This window comes from Ascidia mentula, chromosome 9 (assembly GCF_947561715.1).
Source record: "Ascidia mentula chromosome 9, kaAscMent1.1, whole genome shotgun sequence".
Lineage (NCBI taxonomy): Eukaryota > Metazoa > Chordata > Ascidiacea > Phlebobranchia > Ascidiidae > Ascidia > Ascidia mentula.
This window is the reverse complement of record NC_138574.1, coordinates 396,822-409,279: the sequence shown is the minus strand read 5'-3', so window position 1 is coordinate 409,279 and position 12,458 is coordinate 396,822. Positions and strand designations below refer to the sequence as shown.

At 40.0% G+C, this 12,458-nt stretch overlaps 2 protein-coding genes across 2 annotated transcripts in view; both read left to right on the top strand.

Moving 5' to 3' along the window:
* Nucleotides 1-7,921, top strand: part of LOC145913516 (low-density lipoprotein receptor-related protein 1-like) — a 45,791-nt gene extending 37,870 nt beyond the window's left edge. Inside the window, exons 70-86 of the mRNA XM_083001214.1 lie at nucleotides 139-270; nucleotides 482-607; nucleotides 781-935; nucleotides 1,329-1,437; nucleotides 1,500-1,610; nucleotides 1,815-1,965; nucleotides 2,278-2,372; nucleotides 2,452-2,608; nucleotides 2,932-3,050; nucleotides 3,261-3,455; nucleotides 3,523-3,764; nucleotides 3,829-3,992; nucleotides 4,100-4,190; nucleotides 4,618-4,825; nucleotides 5,216-6,083; nucleotides 6,468-6,672; nucleotides 6,991-7,921. Coding sequence (XP_082857340.1) covers nucleotides 139-270; nucleotides 482-607; nucleotides 781-935; nucleotides 1,329-1,437; nucleotides 1,500-1,610; nucleotides 1,815-1,965; nucleotides 2,278-2,372; nucleotides 2,452-2,608; nucleotides 2,932-3,050; nucleotides 3,261-3,455; nucleotides 3,523-3,764; nucleotides 3,829-3,992; nucleotides 4,100-4,190; nucleotides 4,618-4,825; nucleotides 5,216-6,083; nucleotides 6,468-6,672; nucleotides 6,991-7,170 — 3,308 coding nt within the window. The 3' untranslated portion in view covers nucleotides 7,171-7,921. The remainder of the gene's footprint in view (nucleotides 1-138; nucleotides 271-481; nucleotides 608-780; nucleotides 936-1,328; nucleotides 1,438-1,499; nucleotides 1,611-1,814; nucleotides 1,966-2,277; nucleotides 2,373-2,451; nucleotides 2,609-2,931; nucleotides 3,051-3,260; nucleotides 3,456-3,522; nucleotides 3,765-3,828; nucleotides 3,993-4,099; nucleotides 4,191-4,617; nucleotides 4,826-5,215; nucleotides 6,084-6,467; nucleotides 6,673-6,990) is intronic.
* A 1,174-nt stretch (nucleotides 7,922-9,095) lies between these two features.
* On the top strand, nucleotides 9,096-12,303 carry LOC145913529 (uncharacterized). Its single transcript, XM_083001233.1, has 7 exons — nucleotides 9,096-9,215; nucleotides 9,462-9,572; nucleotides 9,957-10,100; nucleotides 10,410-10,547; nucleotides 10,671-10,934; nucleotides 11,186-11,337; nucleotides 11,847-12,303. The coding sequence occupies exons 1-7, from the start codon at nucleotides 9,138-9,140 to the stop codon at nucleotides 11,953-11,955; spliced, it is 996 nt and encodes a 331-aa protein (XP_082857359.1). The 5' UTR covers nucleotides 9,096-9,137; the 3' UTR covers nucleotides 11,956-12,303.
* The last annotated feature ends 155 nt before the right edge of the window (nucleotides 12,304-12,458 follow it).

Below are 12,458 nucleotides of genomic sequence, written 5' to 3'. Positions count from 1 at the left end.
ACGTACGTGAAAGTTGAAGAAAACAGAAAACAAAATTAATTTAAAATAAACAAAAAAACACAAAGCCAATGAAAAGTCCGCAAACCCCAGGATTTTCTGCATTGCTCGGTAAATGTAAGTTTTACGTATACTTCGCAGCGGACTTCTTCTGTACCCCCGGACAGTTTCAGTGTCGCAACTCGTCAAGTGAGTCAAGGGATTGCATCAACCCGACTGGTTTGTGTGACGGAAGGAAGGAATGTGCGGATGGCTCGGATGAGATTAACTGCCGTAAGTTGATCACCACAAAAAGTTTAAATAAAAATAACAAACAAACATCACTTTTGCAACCACAGGCGTAGGTTTTTACTGAGTGTTGTTTTTTCCATTTTTTAAAATGCAATAATGGCATCCACTTGTAGTAAATAAAGCACATTCACTTCACATTCACACACGGGACTCGAACCACCAACTTCTTGATTTAGGTTACTTTTCTATTCAGATCATCATGTCTGTCTGCGAAGTCAGTTCAAATGTTCTCAGTCAGACCCCCCGATCTGTATCCCTGACTTGTTCAGATGCGATGGAAGCAACAATTGTCCCCAGGGAGAGGATGAAATGGATTGTGGTTCGTCATTTTCAAACTTAATAATTTGGCAAACATTAATATTTAAAAGCATTCCTTCCAGTTAACTTCATTAAATCATCTTGATTCGAAATAGCTGCCTCATTCCAAATACATAAGAATGCGTCGTTTTGCACACAGTATTTTTAAGTTTAATCGATAAAACCTGTCTTTAGGAACGTCAACTTGTTCATCGAAGCAGTTCGCATGCGGTCCAGCCAGAGATCTGCTCTCATCACCAGAATGTATCCCGAAAAGTTGGAAATGCGATGGAGCAGAGGATTGTCAGAACGGAGTAGACGAAAAAAATTGTCCCAAGAAAACATGCGGGGTGAGTTGTTTTGTTCCTTGTTAAATACGGGTGTCTTTAACCGAGCCTATTCTGTATGTAACAATCGTTGGGTAAAGTGAGGCGTAAGCATGGTATTTGAGAATGTCATGTTCTGATTTGACAAAAATCAGGAGATATAGGATGAGTTTTGATGGCGAAACTTTAAAATATTAAGGATTTATGTAAAATTTTATTTAGTAAACAGTAGATGGCTATTGCTTGGTTGCTTAGCTGACAAGATCGTTATAAGTCACACCGTAGCTGCACTGATGATACTTATTAGGTCGAAACAGTTGCACTATAAAAACCAATTACTGGCTCTATTGTTTGTGAAACAAAATGTTTGAAATCAATTGGTTGAACGGAAAACAAATTTTATTTACGAAACCCCAGGACAAAGAGTTTTCTTGCGTCACTCACAACTCGTGTATTCCAAAATCATGGAAGTGTGACGGAGAGATGGATTGTGAGGATGGAAGTGATGAAGGAATTACTTTGTGTAGTAAGACTGCCCTCATTTAACCCATGTTAATGTTAAACTATCGGATACCTTATTACTTACAGAACCTCAGGCGTGTTCTGAGTTCCTCTGTACAAACGGTCAGTGCATTTCAAAGAAATGGAGATGCGATTTTGACGATGATTGTGGAGATAACAGCGATGAAACTGGTTGTGGTATGCTCACTATTAATTATATAGGACTAAAGATCCTGATACCAAAAGCTATGTTATATTTATAGTAAATATATTTTACATATAATGCACATTATTTACAGATTTAACATCAAAGCAAATTTGCATTAAAAAGATAATTAAACCATCCCAACATTTATGGCATCTTCCATTCATTGTTTAATCTCCCCAAACATTTCGTTGCAGAGAATCGGACTTGTCAAGAAAATCATTTCCTGTGTAAGAGTGAGAATAAATGTATTTTGAAGGAGTTTGTTTGCGATAATGAAGATGATTGTGGTGATGGAAGCGATGAGACGAACTGCACGAAAACTATTTGCGACAAAAACCAATTCGCGTGAATATAATTTGTGTAAAACTAAGTTTGTATCAAATATCCGCTTAAGATAAAATACATAATTATGTGTGGATGTTAACACTTTCCCATTGTAACCCTTATAATCACAACGATTCCCGCGCTTTGTTTTTGACAACATTTTAGGAAAGATGAGTTTGTGAAGTTAAAATCTATTGGCTTTTATATGCAACAAATCTATGTCACTAAAAAGCATTGTTAGTACAAAACCAACACCTTGAAAATACACATTTCCATAGGATTATGGGTGGGATATAATCACTGGTTTCCAGAAACAATCTGTTATCATTTCAGATGTCAGGGACAAAATCTTTGTATTCCGTTAAGTTGGAAATGTGATGGAATCGCAAACTGCCTCAACCGATCCGATGAGCGCAACTGCAACATTTGTAAGTTGATTAAAACCTTGTTACAGACACTCGTAAGTCGTGAGTTCGAATCCCACCAAATCAACTTCTCACTTCGCAGCTTCCATGTTTGAATGCCCATCGTATATGTTCAAGTGCGTGGATAGCAGTTGTGTTCCAATGAGATGGAAATGTGATGGTTCAATGGATTGTCCGGACGGAAGTGACGAAGGTCCAGTCTGTAGTCAGTTTAAATGCCCACGTGACCGACCTTTCAGGTAAGATCTAGGGGGGGAATTAGTTTCACTTGAATCACTGCGGCGACATCGAATAGAAATATCAAAACAACGGTAAAACGCGATTTGTTCTCCACGTGTTGATGGCATCATCAATAATGCAAGCATTGACAAAATATTAGAAGTAGCGAACACGTCACTGATGACAAACCAATCGCGCCACAATGACGTCATGCATACATGTAAAAACGCATATTACAGAATTTATTTTCTAATGTTTTCCTGGAAATCTGCTCTGTGATTTCATTAAACGAACTTTTTTGTAATAAATGAAATTTTATTCCTGGTTAACCCGGATGTTCCAGGTGCAAGACTTACCGCGCGTGTCTTCCACTCAGTAAAGTATGCGACGGGGTGAGAGATTGTTTACATGAAGATACAGATGAAGAAGAAAGTACTTGCAAAGCTGTTCAACCTAATCTAGGTAAGGATTCATGAAGTTGACTCCATGTATGGATGAACTTAGTCAACTTGAAGTCATCATGCAAGCTGCAAACAGATGGCGCTGTTTCGATCCGATCATATTTCGGTTTCATTTTGCTTTTTGAAAGTCCTTGTAGAATTTATTGGAAACTTACAAGAGAATTGTGCTTTTCTCGGATAAATATTGCAGTAAAAACGTGTTTATTTCAAGGTCATTCAAGCGACGGAACGAAATGCGTCGTTTGGCGGAAACAGTCGAAGTTTGTGTTGGATGAGACGACGGACGGTGTACGTGACATGGTGGAAGGATATACGTGTGGTGATGGAAGATGCGCTGGACTCGCTACTCTCTGTGATGGAATACAAACTTGCTCAGATGGAAGAGACGAACGGTTCTGTTCCCAAGGTAACGACCGAATCACGTGGTTATGACAGCAGTAAATAACGTGTTTTGACGACACGTTTGTGTTTAGACGAATGTGTTGAAAAACACAACTGCAGTGTCTCCATCAAAGGGGAGTGCTCCACACTGCCCCCAGTGGCCACTGGAGGTCGCTACAAGTCCATGTGTAAATGCAGGGACGGATTCGAGCTCGACAGCGACCTCCAGTGTCGAGACATCGATGAGTGCCAGAAGCTCCACCCTTGTTCGCAGAAGTGCACCAACCTGATTGGTTCATTTCACTGCTCATGTGACGACGGATGGGCCAGTCAGGTGAGAGCTGCTCAATTGAATCTCGCGCGCTTTTACCATCGTCAGCTACCGTGTATGTTTCCAGTATCACACTTTCTGCCGGATGTCACGAACTTCCCAGAAAACACCAAGACTCGTTACGACATCTGGTGCCCCCACATCGATTCATGATTACACGTCATTGGATTCTGTCAAGGTCACACGTCAGTCGGTGATTCCCCTAGATTCGCAGGAGATCGAAGTTAGCAGGTAGAAGTTTGTGTTTATTACGTCAAGTTGAATAAATCTTCTAGATGCAGTGAGGTCATCATTATTGTGTCAAGCAATACAACAGATGCATGTTTTCTATTTTACAGAATGACGTCATCAGTGGTTAGTGACGAAATGTATTGGATTGATACGGTTCATCGGTCAATATATTCGTGGAAAAACAAGAGAGCGAACTTGGTAAAATTATCTGGATATCAATTTAGTTATAATGGAGTTGTGTGTGATTATTAGTAAGTTGGGCAACTATGGGTCACATTCAGTCATTGGTTAGATTACAACCTTTAGGTAAGTTTTAAATGTTAGTAGAACAACTTTGTGTCCACGCTTATAGTTATAGAAAACATGTTTCGCTTTTTATTAAAGCATCTTCAGTTCATATTCAAATAGTTTTGAGCGAATCATGTTTTCTAAAACTAGAAGCGTGGACACAAAGTTGTTCTAGTAACATTTAAAATTGGATTGAAGGTTTACTTGTTTCACGTGAAAGAAGTGCTGCTGGTTAGGTAGATTTCATGTTGTAAAAACAATTTATTGCAACCTTTAGGTAACCTTCTTTATACTTTTTTTGTGGAATATCTCATATATTATTAAAAATGTTATTCAGATTCTCCGCCTTTCCGACGGCCACAGACCGAGTGGTCTCAGTTTCGACTGGGTCGGCTCCAATCTTTACTGGTCTGATATTGGTACGCGTGCCATACATATGATGAGGTTGACCAAATCACCAACCAAACTACAACACTATACGCTCTACAGTGGAGAGAATTCACCTGTTAACTGGCCGCTAGATGTCGCCCTCAGCATCCAAAAAGGTTTGAATTTCCTGGCTTCAAATCCCGGTGTCAAAAAAATAAAAAATTTTTTTAAAGAAAACTGGGATTCGTGTCCAGTAAAAAATATATATAGGTATAAAAATTAAATCTAAACCTTTAAACAGAATGTTTTGATGCATTCAAAAATGCTCTGGCTAATATGTCTTGAAGCACCTTTTAGCAATCCTAATCTCTGACCGAAATATAACTTCTCAATTACTCAGGAAAATTACTGGAATGTACTTTGATGTTATTTGATTTCATCCTTTAAAAGTATATAAAACAAAAAGCAAACCAACTTATTAACGATTGCATCGTGATGGGTGTTAAAGAGGAACCTCCTATGTTATCCAATATTTTGAAACAGAAAACAAATGATTTTATTTCCAGGATATATTTTCGTGGCCGATGGAGGAACAAATGTCACAAAACCTTCGATTATTCGACTTCCAATGAACGGGAAAATCAACAATTCCCAACTTGTGATAAGAACACCCAGCATGGATTGGCCGAACAGTCTGGCTGTGGATGAACCTGCTGGACGGATTTACTGGTGTGATTCGAAGCTACAGATTATATGTAGTTGTTCGTTCGACGGAAGGGGGAAGGTCATTGTTAGAATGTTCGAGAAAGAAATTCGACCCCAAACAATCGCGTTATTCGGTGATTACATTTTCGCCACCACAGCTATGACGAATCGAGTGTTTCGAATCCACAAACTCTCTCACACAATCCCATCCAGATCCACCAGGAAGATCAGTAAGTTCCAGCAGACGCTCCCATGGTTCAGCGTCGCCACGAAAGTCATCGACCCTTTCCAAGAACTCTCAAAACTCGAATGGGTCGATTATAGTTTGGGGAATCCCCCGGCGATAGGTGTAATGAACGGGATCCCCCAGCAGACAATCGCGACCCAACTCAGCAAGAAATCGGGTAAATGCACTCGCTGTGATCCAAACTCGTCGGAAAATCCGTTCTGCCTCAACGACGGCGACTCGTACTCGTGTCACTGCCCTGAAGTGACGTCGTCTGGCTTGACGGTCATGGTCGACTGCCGCTGTGTCGGGATCACGTGTTCTGAGAACGAGTCATGCGTTGCAGGCGAGTGTCGATGCGCGAGCGGTGATGCGTGTCAAGTGTCAAACAAACCGCAGTCTGCGTCACCGGTCGTTCCAGTTGTCATAGCAACGTGCCTTGTGGTATTGGTGATTTGCGTGGTTGGACTCTGGTTCTTGTACAAGAGGAATGGAAGAATGGGGTGGGTAGTGTTGATTGTCGCAGTAGAACCACTCCTACTGGTGCTTGCAAAATATTTTAACAACCCCTTAGGTTGTAATATTGCGCTGCCCGCCATGTTAACCAGTAATATTTATGTATTTGTTGCAACAGTTCGTTGTAACGAAATGACTGAAAACCTCCCTAGAGGGTTTAGTTTATGAAATAGTTATGTTGTACTTTGTGTGGCGTTGAATCTTAATTTTGCAGGGTCCCTCCAACAGTTTGTGAAGCCCAGACTTAAACCATATATTGCTCCTGAATATTACGTAACATTACACAGGGGTTATTGCGGATCAATATTACGTAACATTACACAGGGGTTATTGCGGATGAATATTTGTAAACTTCCAAACTTTTCTCACAGATTCCGTCACCTCCTGACACCCAGGTCACGTGGCGGAAATGACGACATGATTTACAGCGAACTTGCTGCGAGCGAAATCACCAGTATGGGTGGGGAATCCCCTAAACTAAGTAACGGGGATTCGCTGAGTGGTTCGAGGAGTTTGCTGCAGACCGACGTTGAGACGGAGAATGAAGATGAGGAAACAAACGTGGACGCAGACATGGTGACTTAAAGTTAGGGTTAAAGTTGATGTAATAGAAACTTGTGTGGGACAAGCTTTAATACAGCTTGGTGTTATTGTATTTATTGGGGCTGATCCTGTATTAAAGCAAGTGTTTTTGTGTATTATGGAAAGTTCTTATCCTCGCATTACTAGAAGTATAATTTATGGTGTGAAGGTGAAACAATGGCCACCTGTTATTCTACCAATAAACAAACATACGTCATATGTAGGTTCTGTAATTGGGTCTAATTAACATGAAATAGCAAACCTCAAACTTGACACATTGACCCCCAAATTTCACTTAAGATTTCTATCCAGACCCCTAACGGAGACCACGTGACCATGCAATTCGACCGGATCTACTTTGAACGTGGAAATACCGCCCGCTCATCCGAACACGACCTGCTCCTACTAGATGGGGAATCACCGGAAATAAATCCGGCGGGTGGCGATAAAGAGTCGAATGACGTAAAAACTTACGAAACACCGCGCGTGTGACGTCATACGATGACGCGCCTCGACAGTATTAAGTGAATTTATGCAATCTGCCGTTTACCACCTTTTGTTGTTTTTACTGCTGGTGAACAACATGATCTTGTTGTCTACCTTCTTGCCTTAATATTGTGGCCACATTTTGTTATTTTGCCAAACCACTGACTGCACTTAAACACATTCAAAGGTACAGAAGTTTATGAATTTTCTACTCTGCATTGTATTTCATCCTAGTACGGTCGCGCACAACAAACCGACTTAAATAGGATACACGAGGCGAACTTTGATACGGCGTGTGTGACCTTTTTCGAATATTTTTTATTTCACATGCAGTAAAACTTTCTATATTTCCTTTTTAGCATTTACACGAAATTGTGACACTTTTGAGCAGGGAAGTCCTGTGGCAATTCATCTGTTTTGTTTTTTTGCCTAGTTTTGATTGCTTGTTTGTGAAGTTTCTGGTCGATTTGTGATGGTTCTTGTGTGCAGGCATCTCATGATATTTCAACTTAAAACTTTAAAATCAACTCCTTAGATAACTTGGCCAGAAAAACTACCACTGTGGAAAGTTTTTTTTTTCATCCCAACTTGTTCTGCCACAATTGGTGATCACTTTCCACAAAGTTGTATTTCATCAGTTGCTTAACGGTTTCAGTTTTAAACAATGTTGCCTTTCTTTACCTGTGCCATAACTAACATACTGTTTGCCGTTTGGTGTCTGCATTCCAATAAACCTTTTTCCCGGGAAAATTTTGACGAAAAACCGAGACGTTGTTTTTTAGTGTCGAGTTTTCGTCAACATAATGCAGTCACTGGCCTACCTTTGGTATTATTTCCATGTTAACAAAGGATTTGAATGCAGAAATTTATTTGATTCTTCCACAGACGTCGGGGAACTAAAATCGTGTGATGAGCATTGCGCAATATGTAGAGTTTAATTTGCCTGGAAAGTTCTGAATTCTTTTGTTGGAAAATTCCAATACCTAAATAAAAAACATGTAGATTTGTTGCATGTGCCATAGTTTATTGACCATTGTTACTCGGTCTATACCTCGCATGTTCATGGTCGTTGCGTGCAGGAAAATGAGTTCTGAGGCACGGGAACCCATCATCCAGTTGGGTCGGGTGAAATCGTGCATGAAGAAATTCTTCCAGAACTCGATCGCGCTCATAAGTCTGCCTGCTGGAAAATTGCTTATTCCCGACATTGTATGTTTCAGACACAAACTTGAGGCGTTGCGGCAATTGGCGCCTTCACCGTGCCTGCGTTGGAACAGTTGTCTCCTTTCAACAGGTATCACTTCGACGATTTCTCAATTGCTTGACCACTGAACCGTGACATTGTGTGAAGAGCAGATGAAAGGAGCAAAGAGAAGATGAGCGGAGCGTTACGTCACGCGCGGTGAATTTGGGGAGGGTTGCCATTGTCGTCTCGGCGGAAGAAAATATCAAGTTGCTTTCTTCACAACACAAAGCGCAGCCTCTACAGGTGACCGTGTATCGAACTATTTACCACCGTTCTGTCGCACACTTCACTGGCGGGGCAGTTTGCAGGGAAGACTCCATCTGCAACGTATGATCAACCGATTGTGAACGTGCTTTGATCAGCAGTCAAGGTTTCACCGCAAGTAGACAGTTTTGCTTCTGGATGTTGTCAGAAACCTTCGACCCTACCCCAGTCTTAACAATTGTGCTTGAGGCAGGTTTATTGCTCTGTGGGGACAAGGCGACACAATGAGTTTAATATTTATCTTGCATTCTTGATTAAACACAAGTCTAGTCGCGAGGAACTGGCAGCACTTAACTTTGCTCTCACGTTGCTGCTAAAATTGTCAATCGATAATTCCTAAATCGCTTGATTACCAACGGGAACTTGCCAAGGAAGGAAGCTTGTGTGTTATTGTGTCGTAGCAAGGTATGTCCAGTTGTAACTTCACTCTGTTATTCTCAGGTTATTTTAGTTTTATTACAAAATGACTGCAAGCAACAAAGTGGATTTGATTGTGAAGGACGATGGTTCGACTGAGGTTTTGATTGCTCCGTCCAGAAAGGTTCGTTTTTGAAACGATAGAATGTCGTATATGTTCAGTATATGTATATTTGGTTCATTGACAAACTTAAGGCATATAATTGTCACACAAATTTATTCTAAAATGTTTATTTGGGCTTCAAAGTTTCATCTTTGTTCGTCCTCGTCGAGGAAAATGCAAGAAAACCTCTTACATCTGTGCAAACAATAAACAACTGACCACGTTGTCAGCTTACAATCGTGAAATAATTGTCCTTGAAATATTCAGGTTGTATTCAAGCAACATCGCAAAAGAATTTGCCTCCTTCTGCTTGCAACTTTCGTCGTCCTATTCATCACAGGCTTTCTGGTATTCTTCTTCTTGCACAAGCAGTTTGTGGTAAGTTTTCATCGCAGGTTAAAAAATTAATAACTGCACCTTATAACGGGAACTTGATTTTGTGCTCTGTTGTCTGGAAATATGTTTGTGACGTCACAAAAGCAATAACGTAACGGTCGAACAGTCCATTGTGTAATGACAAAGGGTTTGGTGAATTTGATTCTTACATCAACAAACGGATTAGTCTCTTCTACGTTTCAAAATATCCACACATTGTTAATATTTGTGCGTGTTTGAATAACTAGAACACTCTTAATAGATGTGCAGAAAAAGCCATAATATTGGGGAACTGCAGACAGGGTGTGTACACGCACTGTTTCGACCTAGAACACTCTCTGTTCTTTTGTAGAGATATGAGTTACAAAAGTTATCATATGATTGTAGTCAAAGGATGAGTACAACTTCAAGATGAGTGTGGGTGGCCACACGACCCGTGGAACCATCAAATTCAACCGGGATGACAACACAATATTCCGGAAGTGTGGAAATGCTGACAGATATTTTCTAAGTTCGATCAGCTACGGGATGGTAACTAACATTATTTTTTATTATGTACGATATGGACATTGAAACCTCGAGAAATTGTAGTTGTAAAAAATGTTCAACTTATAAATTTGTAACATTCGTAACAAAACGAACACCGCCCTTGGTTGTGGAACTTCTTTAACAAAAAAATATTCATCGTATTTTGGCACAACGTTTTTGGTGGCAGCAGAATGTCCAAATCATTATCTGTTTGATTCCTACGCCTTGTATGGAAGTCATTACGTTTCCATGTGTGAAATATGTGACATGTGTGACATATCTAACATGTGACAACTGTATTGGATGTCACAGACTGAGGTGACAGCTGTCATAGTGGATGAAGAGGATGGCAAGCATTGCTTGATCAGAGACGATAGAACTTACGGCTATTCTGCACCACCAGTGTTTCCACGAAGAGAAATCATGGACGTGCTGATGAATGAGACAAACGTATGTGAATGTCATAACGACCATTTGGTTAGAAACATGTTTTAAACGTGATTGTTTTTCATCTATTCTTCCGTGATTTGTGTTCTTTGATTTTATATTTAAATTTCATTTCCATGGTGACAGCTCAATGACGTACCGGTAGTGATGGATGACGTAGTGTGGGAGGAAAACAGGAAGCTTCCAGTGAAGCCGTCGTCACTTCCTCTTCCCATACAGATGCAGTGTGACGGACTTCCCATATTTGAATTGACTCCATGGAAATTGGAATCGGAGCCGGGTCCACAGTACAAGAATCTCGAGGTGGATGATGATAAGGAGGAGTACGTGGCGGAGGACCTCATTGATGTTGATTATGACGAAACAAAGGACGAGTACACTGACAGAAAGGTTTAAACAAAGCTGTTTGTTCTGAGCTACCTAATTTACATATATAGTCAAAGCTAGGACCAGTGGGTGATGGGTTCCTTATTTCGTCATCCAGCATAAACAAGTAAAACCTGGACATGACCTTGCATTAGGTCATTGTTCTTAAACCTACCCTAAATATTAGCTCATTTTATTTGAACCAAACAATGTTTTGTACAAAACCAATATCTTCGATTTACTGCATGGATATTGTTTGCTTATATTTGATGCAGAAACGTCAAACTGAAGATGATGATGATGAAGAAGAGGAAGAAGATGAACGACCAGATTCACGTGCTGGTGACCTTGAGAACCAATGGCGTCCGTCCGATCATGGATTGGGATGTTGTAACAATTGCATGGAACCTTACCAAAGTTGCAACAGGTACATTCACAATATTCAATAATTTCGGTAGTTCATACATGTGGGAATAAGGCAGTGATGTTTATACGAAAACGTTCACGAAAAGGAGAGGCTTCGGCTTTAACTTCATCCCAGACGTCATTGCATTCTTTCGTTCAAGTGTCGATACACCCAGAACTCCACGCTTCATGGAGCATGTGGTGGCGTTCGCCCCGTAATGGTTCTTACCGAAACAAAACTTCTAACTAATGGACGCTTCGGTGTTTTTCAACAAAGATCAACTTTATTAACATGTAGCGTCGGAACAACGCAATAAAATCATTAAAAACACAAGGGATTTAACAAGACTTTCATGTGTTTTCTTCTTAAATCAAAACGCCACAAAAGTAGGGAGTTGTAGGTTTGGTATTGGTTGAAATACAGGATTATTGGTTCCTTGCCTACAGCCTTTGGAAGTTTCTTCCCCCTTGTTACAAAACAAAGGAAATGCATAGACTGGTTGTCACCTCACTTACCAACTTCCTTTTCAGAGTTTGCATTCCTTCGAGGACCAACAACTACCCCTACTTCTATCGTAACTGCAACCACATTCAGTGCCAGATATATTTCCCTTGTCACTACTGGCGTGCAAGAGGTTGAGATTTTTCCATCGAGAATCAAAGTGTAGAGGGTAGTGTGAAATGTACAGTCATATTACGAAAAAATTCAAATTTAAAAATATTCGAAGTTATTTGGCACATTCAATGATTAACTCATGATTATTATTTTACAGAAGCTCGCTCGATTTATGTTTGTTTAATTGAGTAATAGTTGTACATTGTTGCTTGCATACGTTTTCCTGGAAATGTCGGGAAGGTCGTTTTAAGTTTTTGAGTTATATTTCCTTTGAAATCTTCAACTAAGCTTGTACAAAGCAATCCGATGTATCATGCATTTGTGTGAAAGTATAACACGCTTGTTCGAATACACAAAAAACTTCACAATGTGTGTTTGGAGTAAAATATATGAAGGAAATAATTTAGAGAATGTATTGTGATAAAGAAAGTTACAATTGTCAGTGTAGCATTATTACAGAAATTGTCTTATTACAAGGTTTACATGCAAAACAAAATTACCGTTAAATTTAATTTCTATATATTGAA

Excerpts from the sequence above, each read along its gene's own strand:
- LOC145913529 (XM_083001233.1), top strand. The coding sequence starts at position 9,138 with ATGACTGCAAGCAACAAAGTGGATTTGATTGTGAAGGACGATGGTTCG. Across the intron at positions 9,216-9,461 it reads TGATTGCTCCGTCCAGAAAG|GTTGTATTCAAGCAACATCG; the intron begins GTTCGTTTTTGA and ends TGAAATATTCAG. Across the intron at positions 10,101-10,409 it reads GTTCGATCAGCTACGGGATG|ACTGAGGTGACAGCTGTCAT; the intron begins GTAACTAACATT and ends TGGATGTCACAG.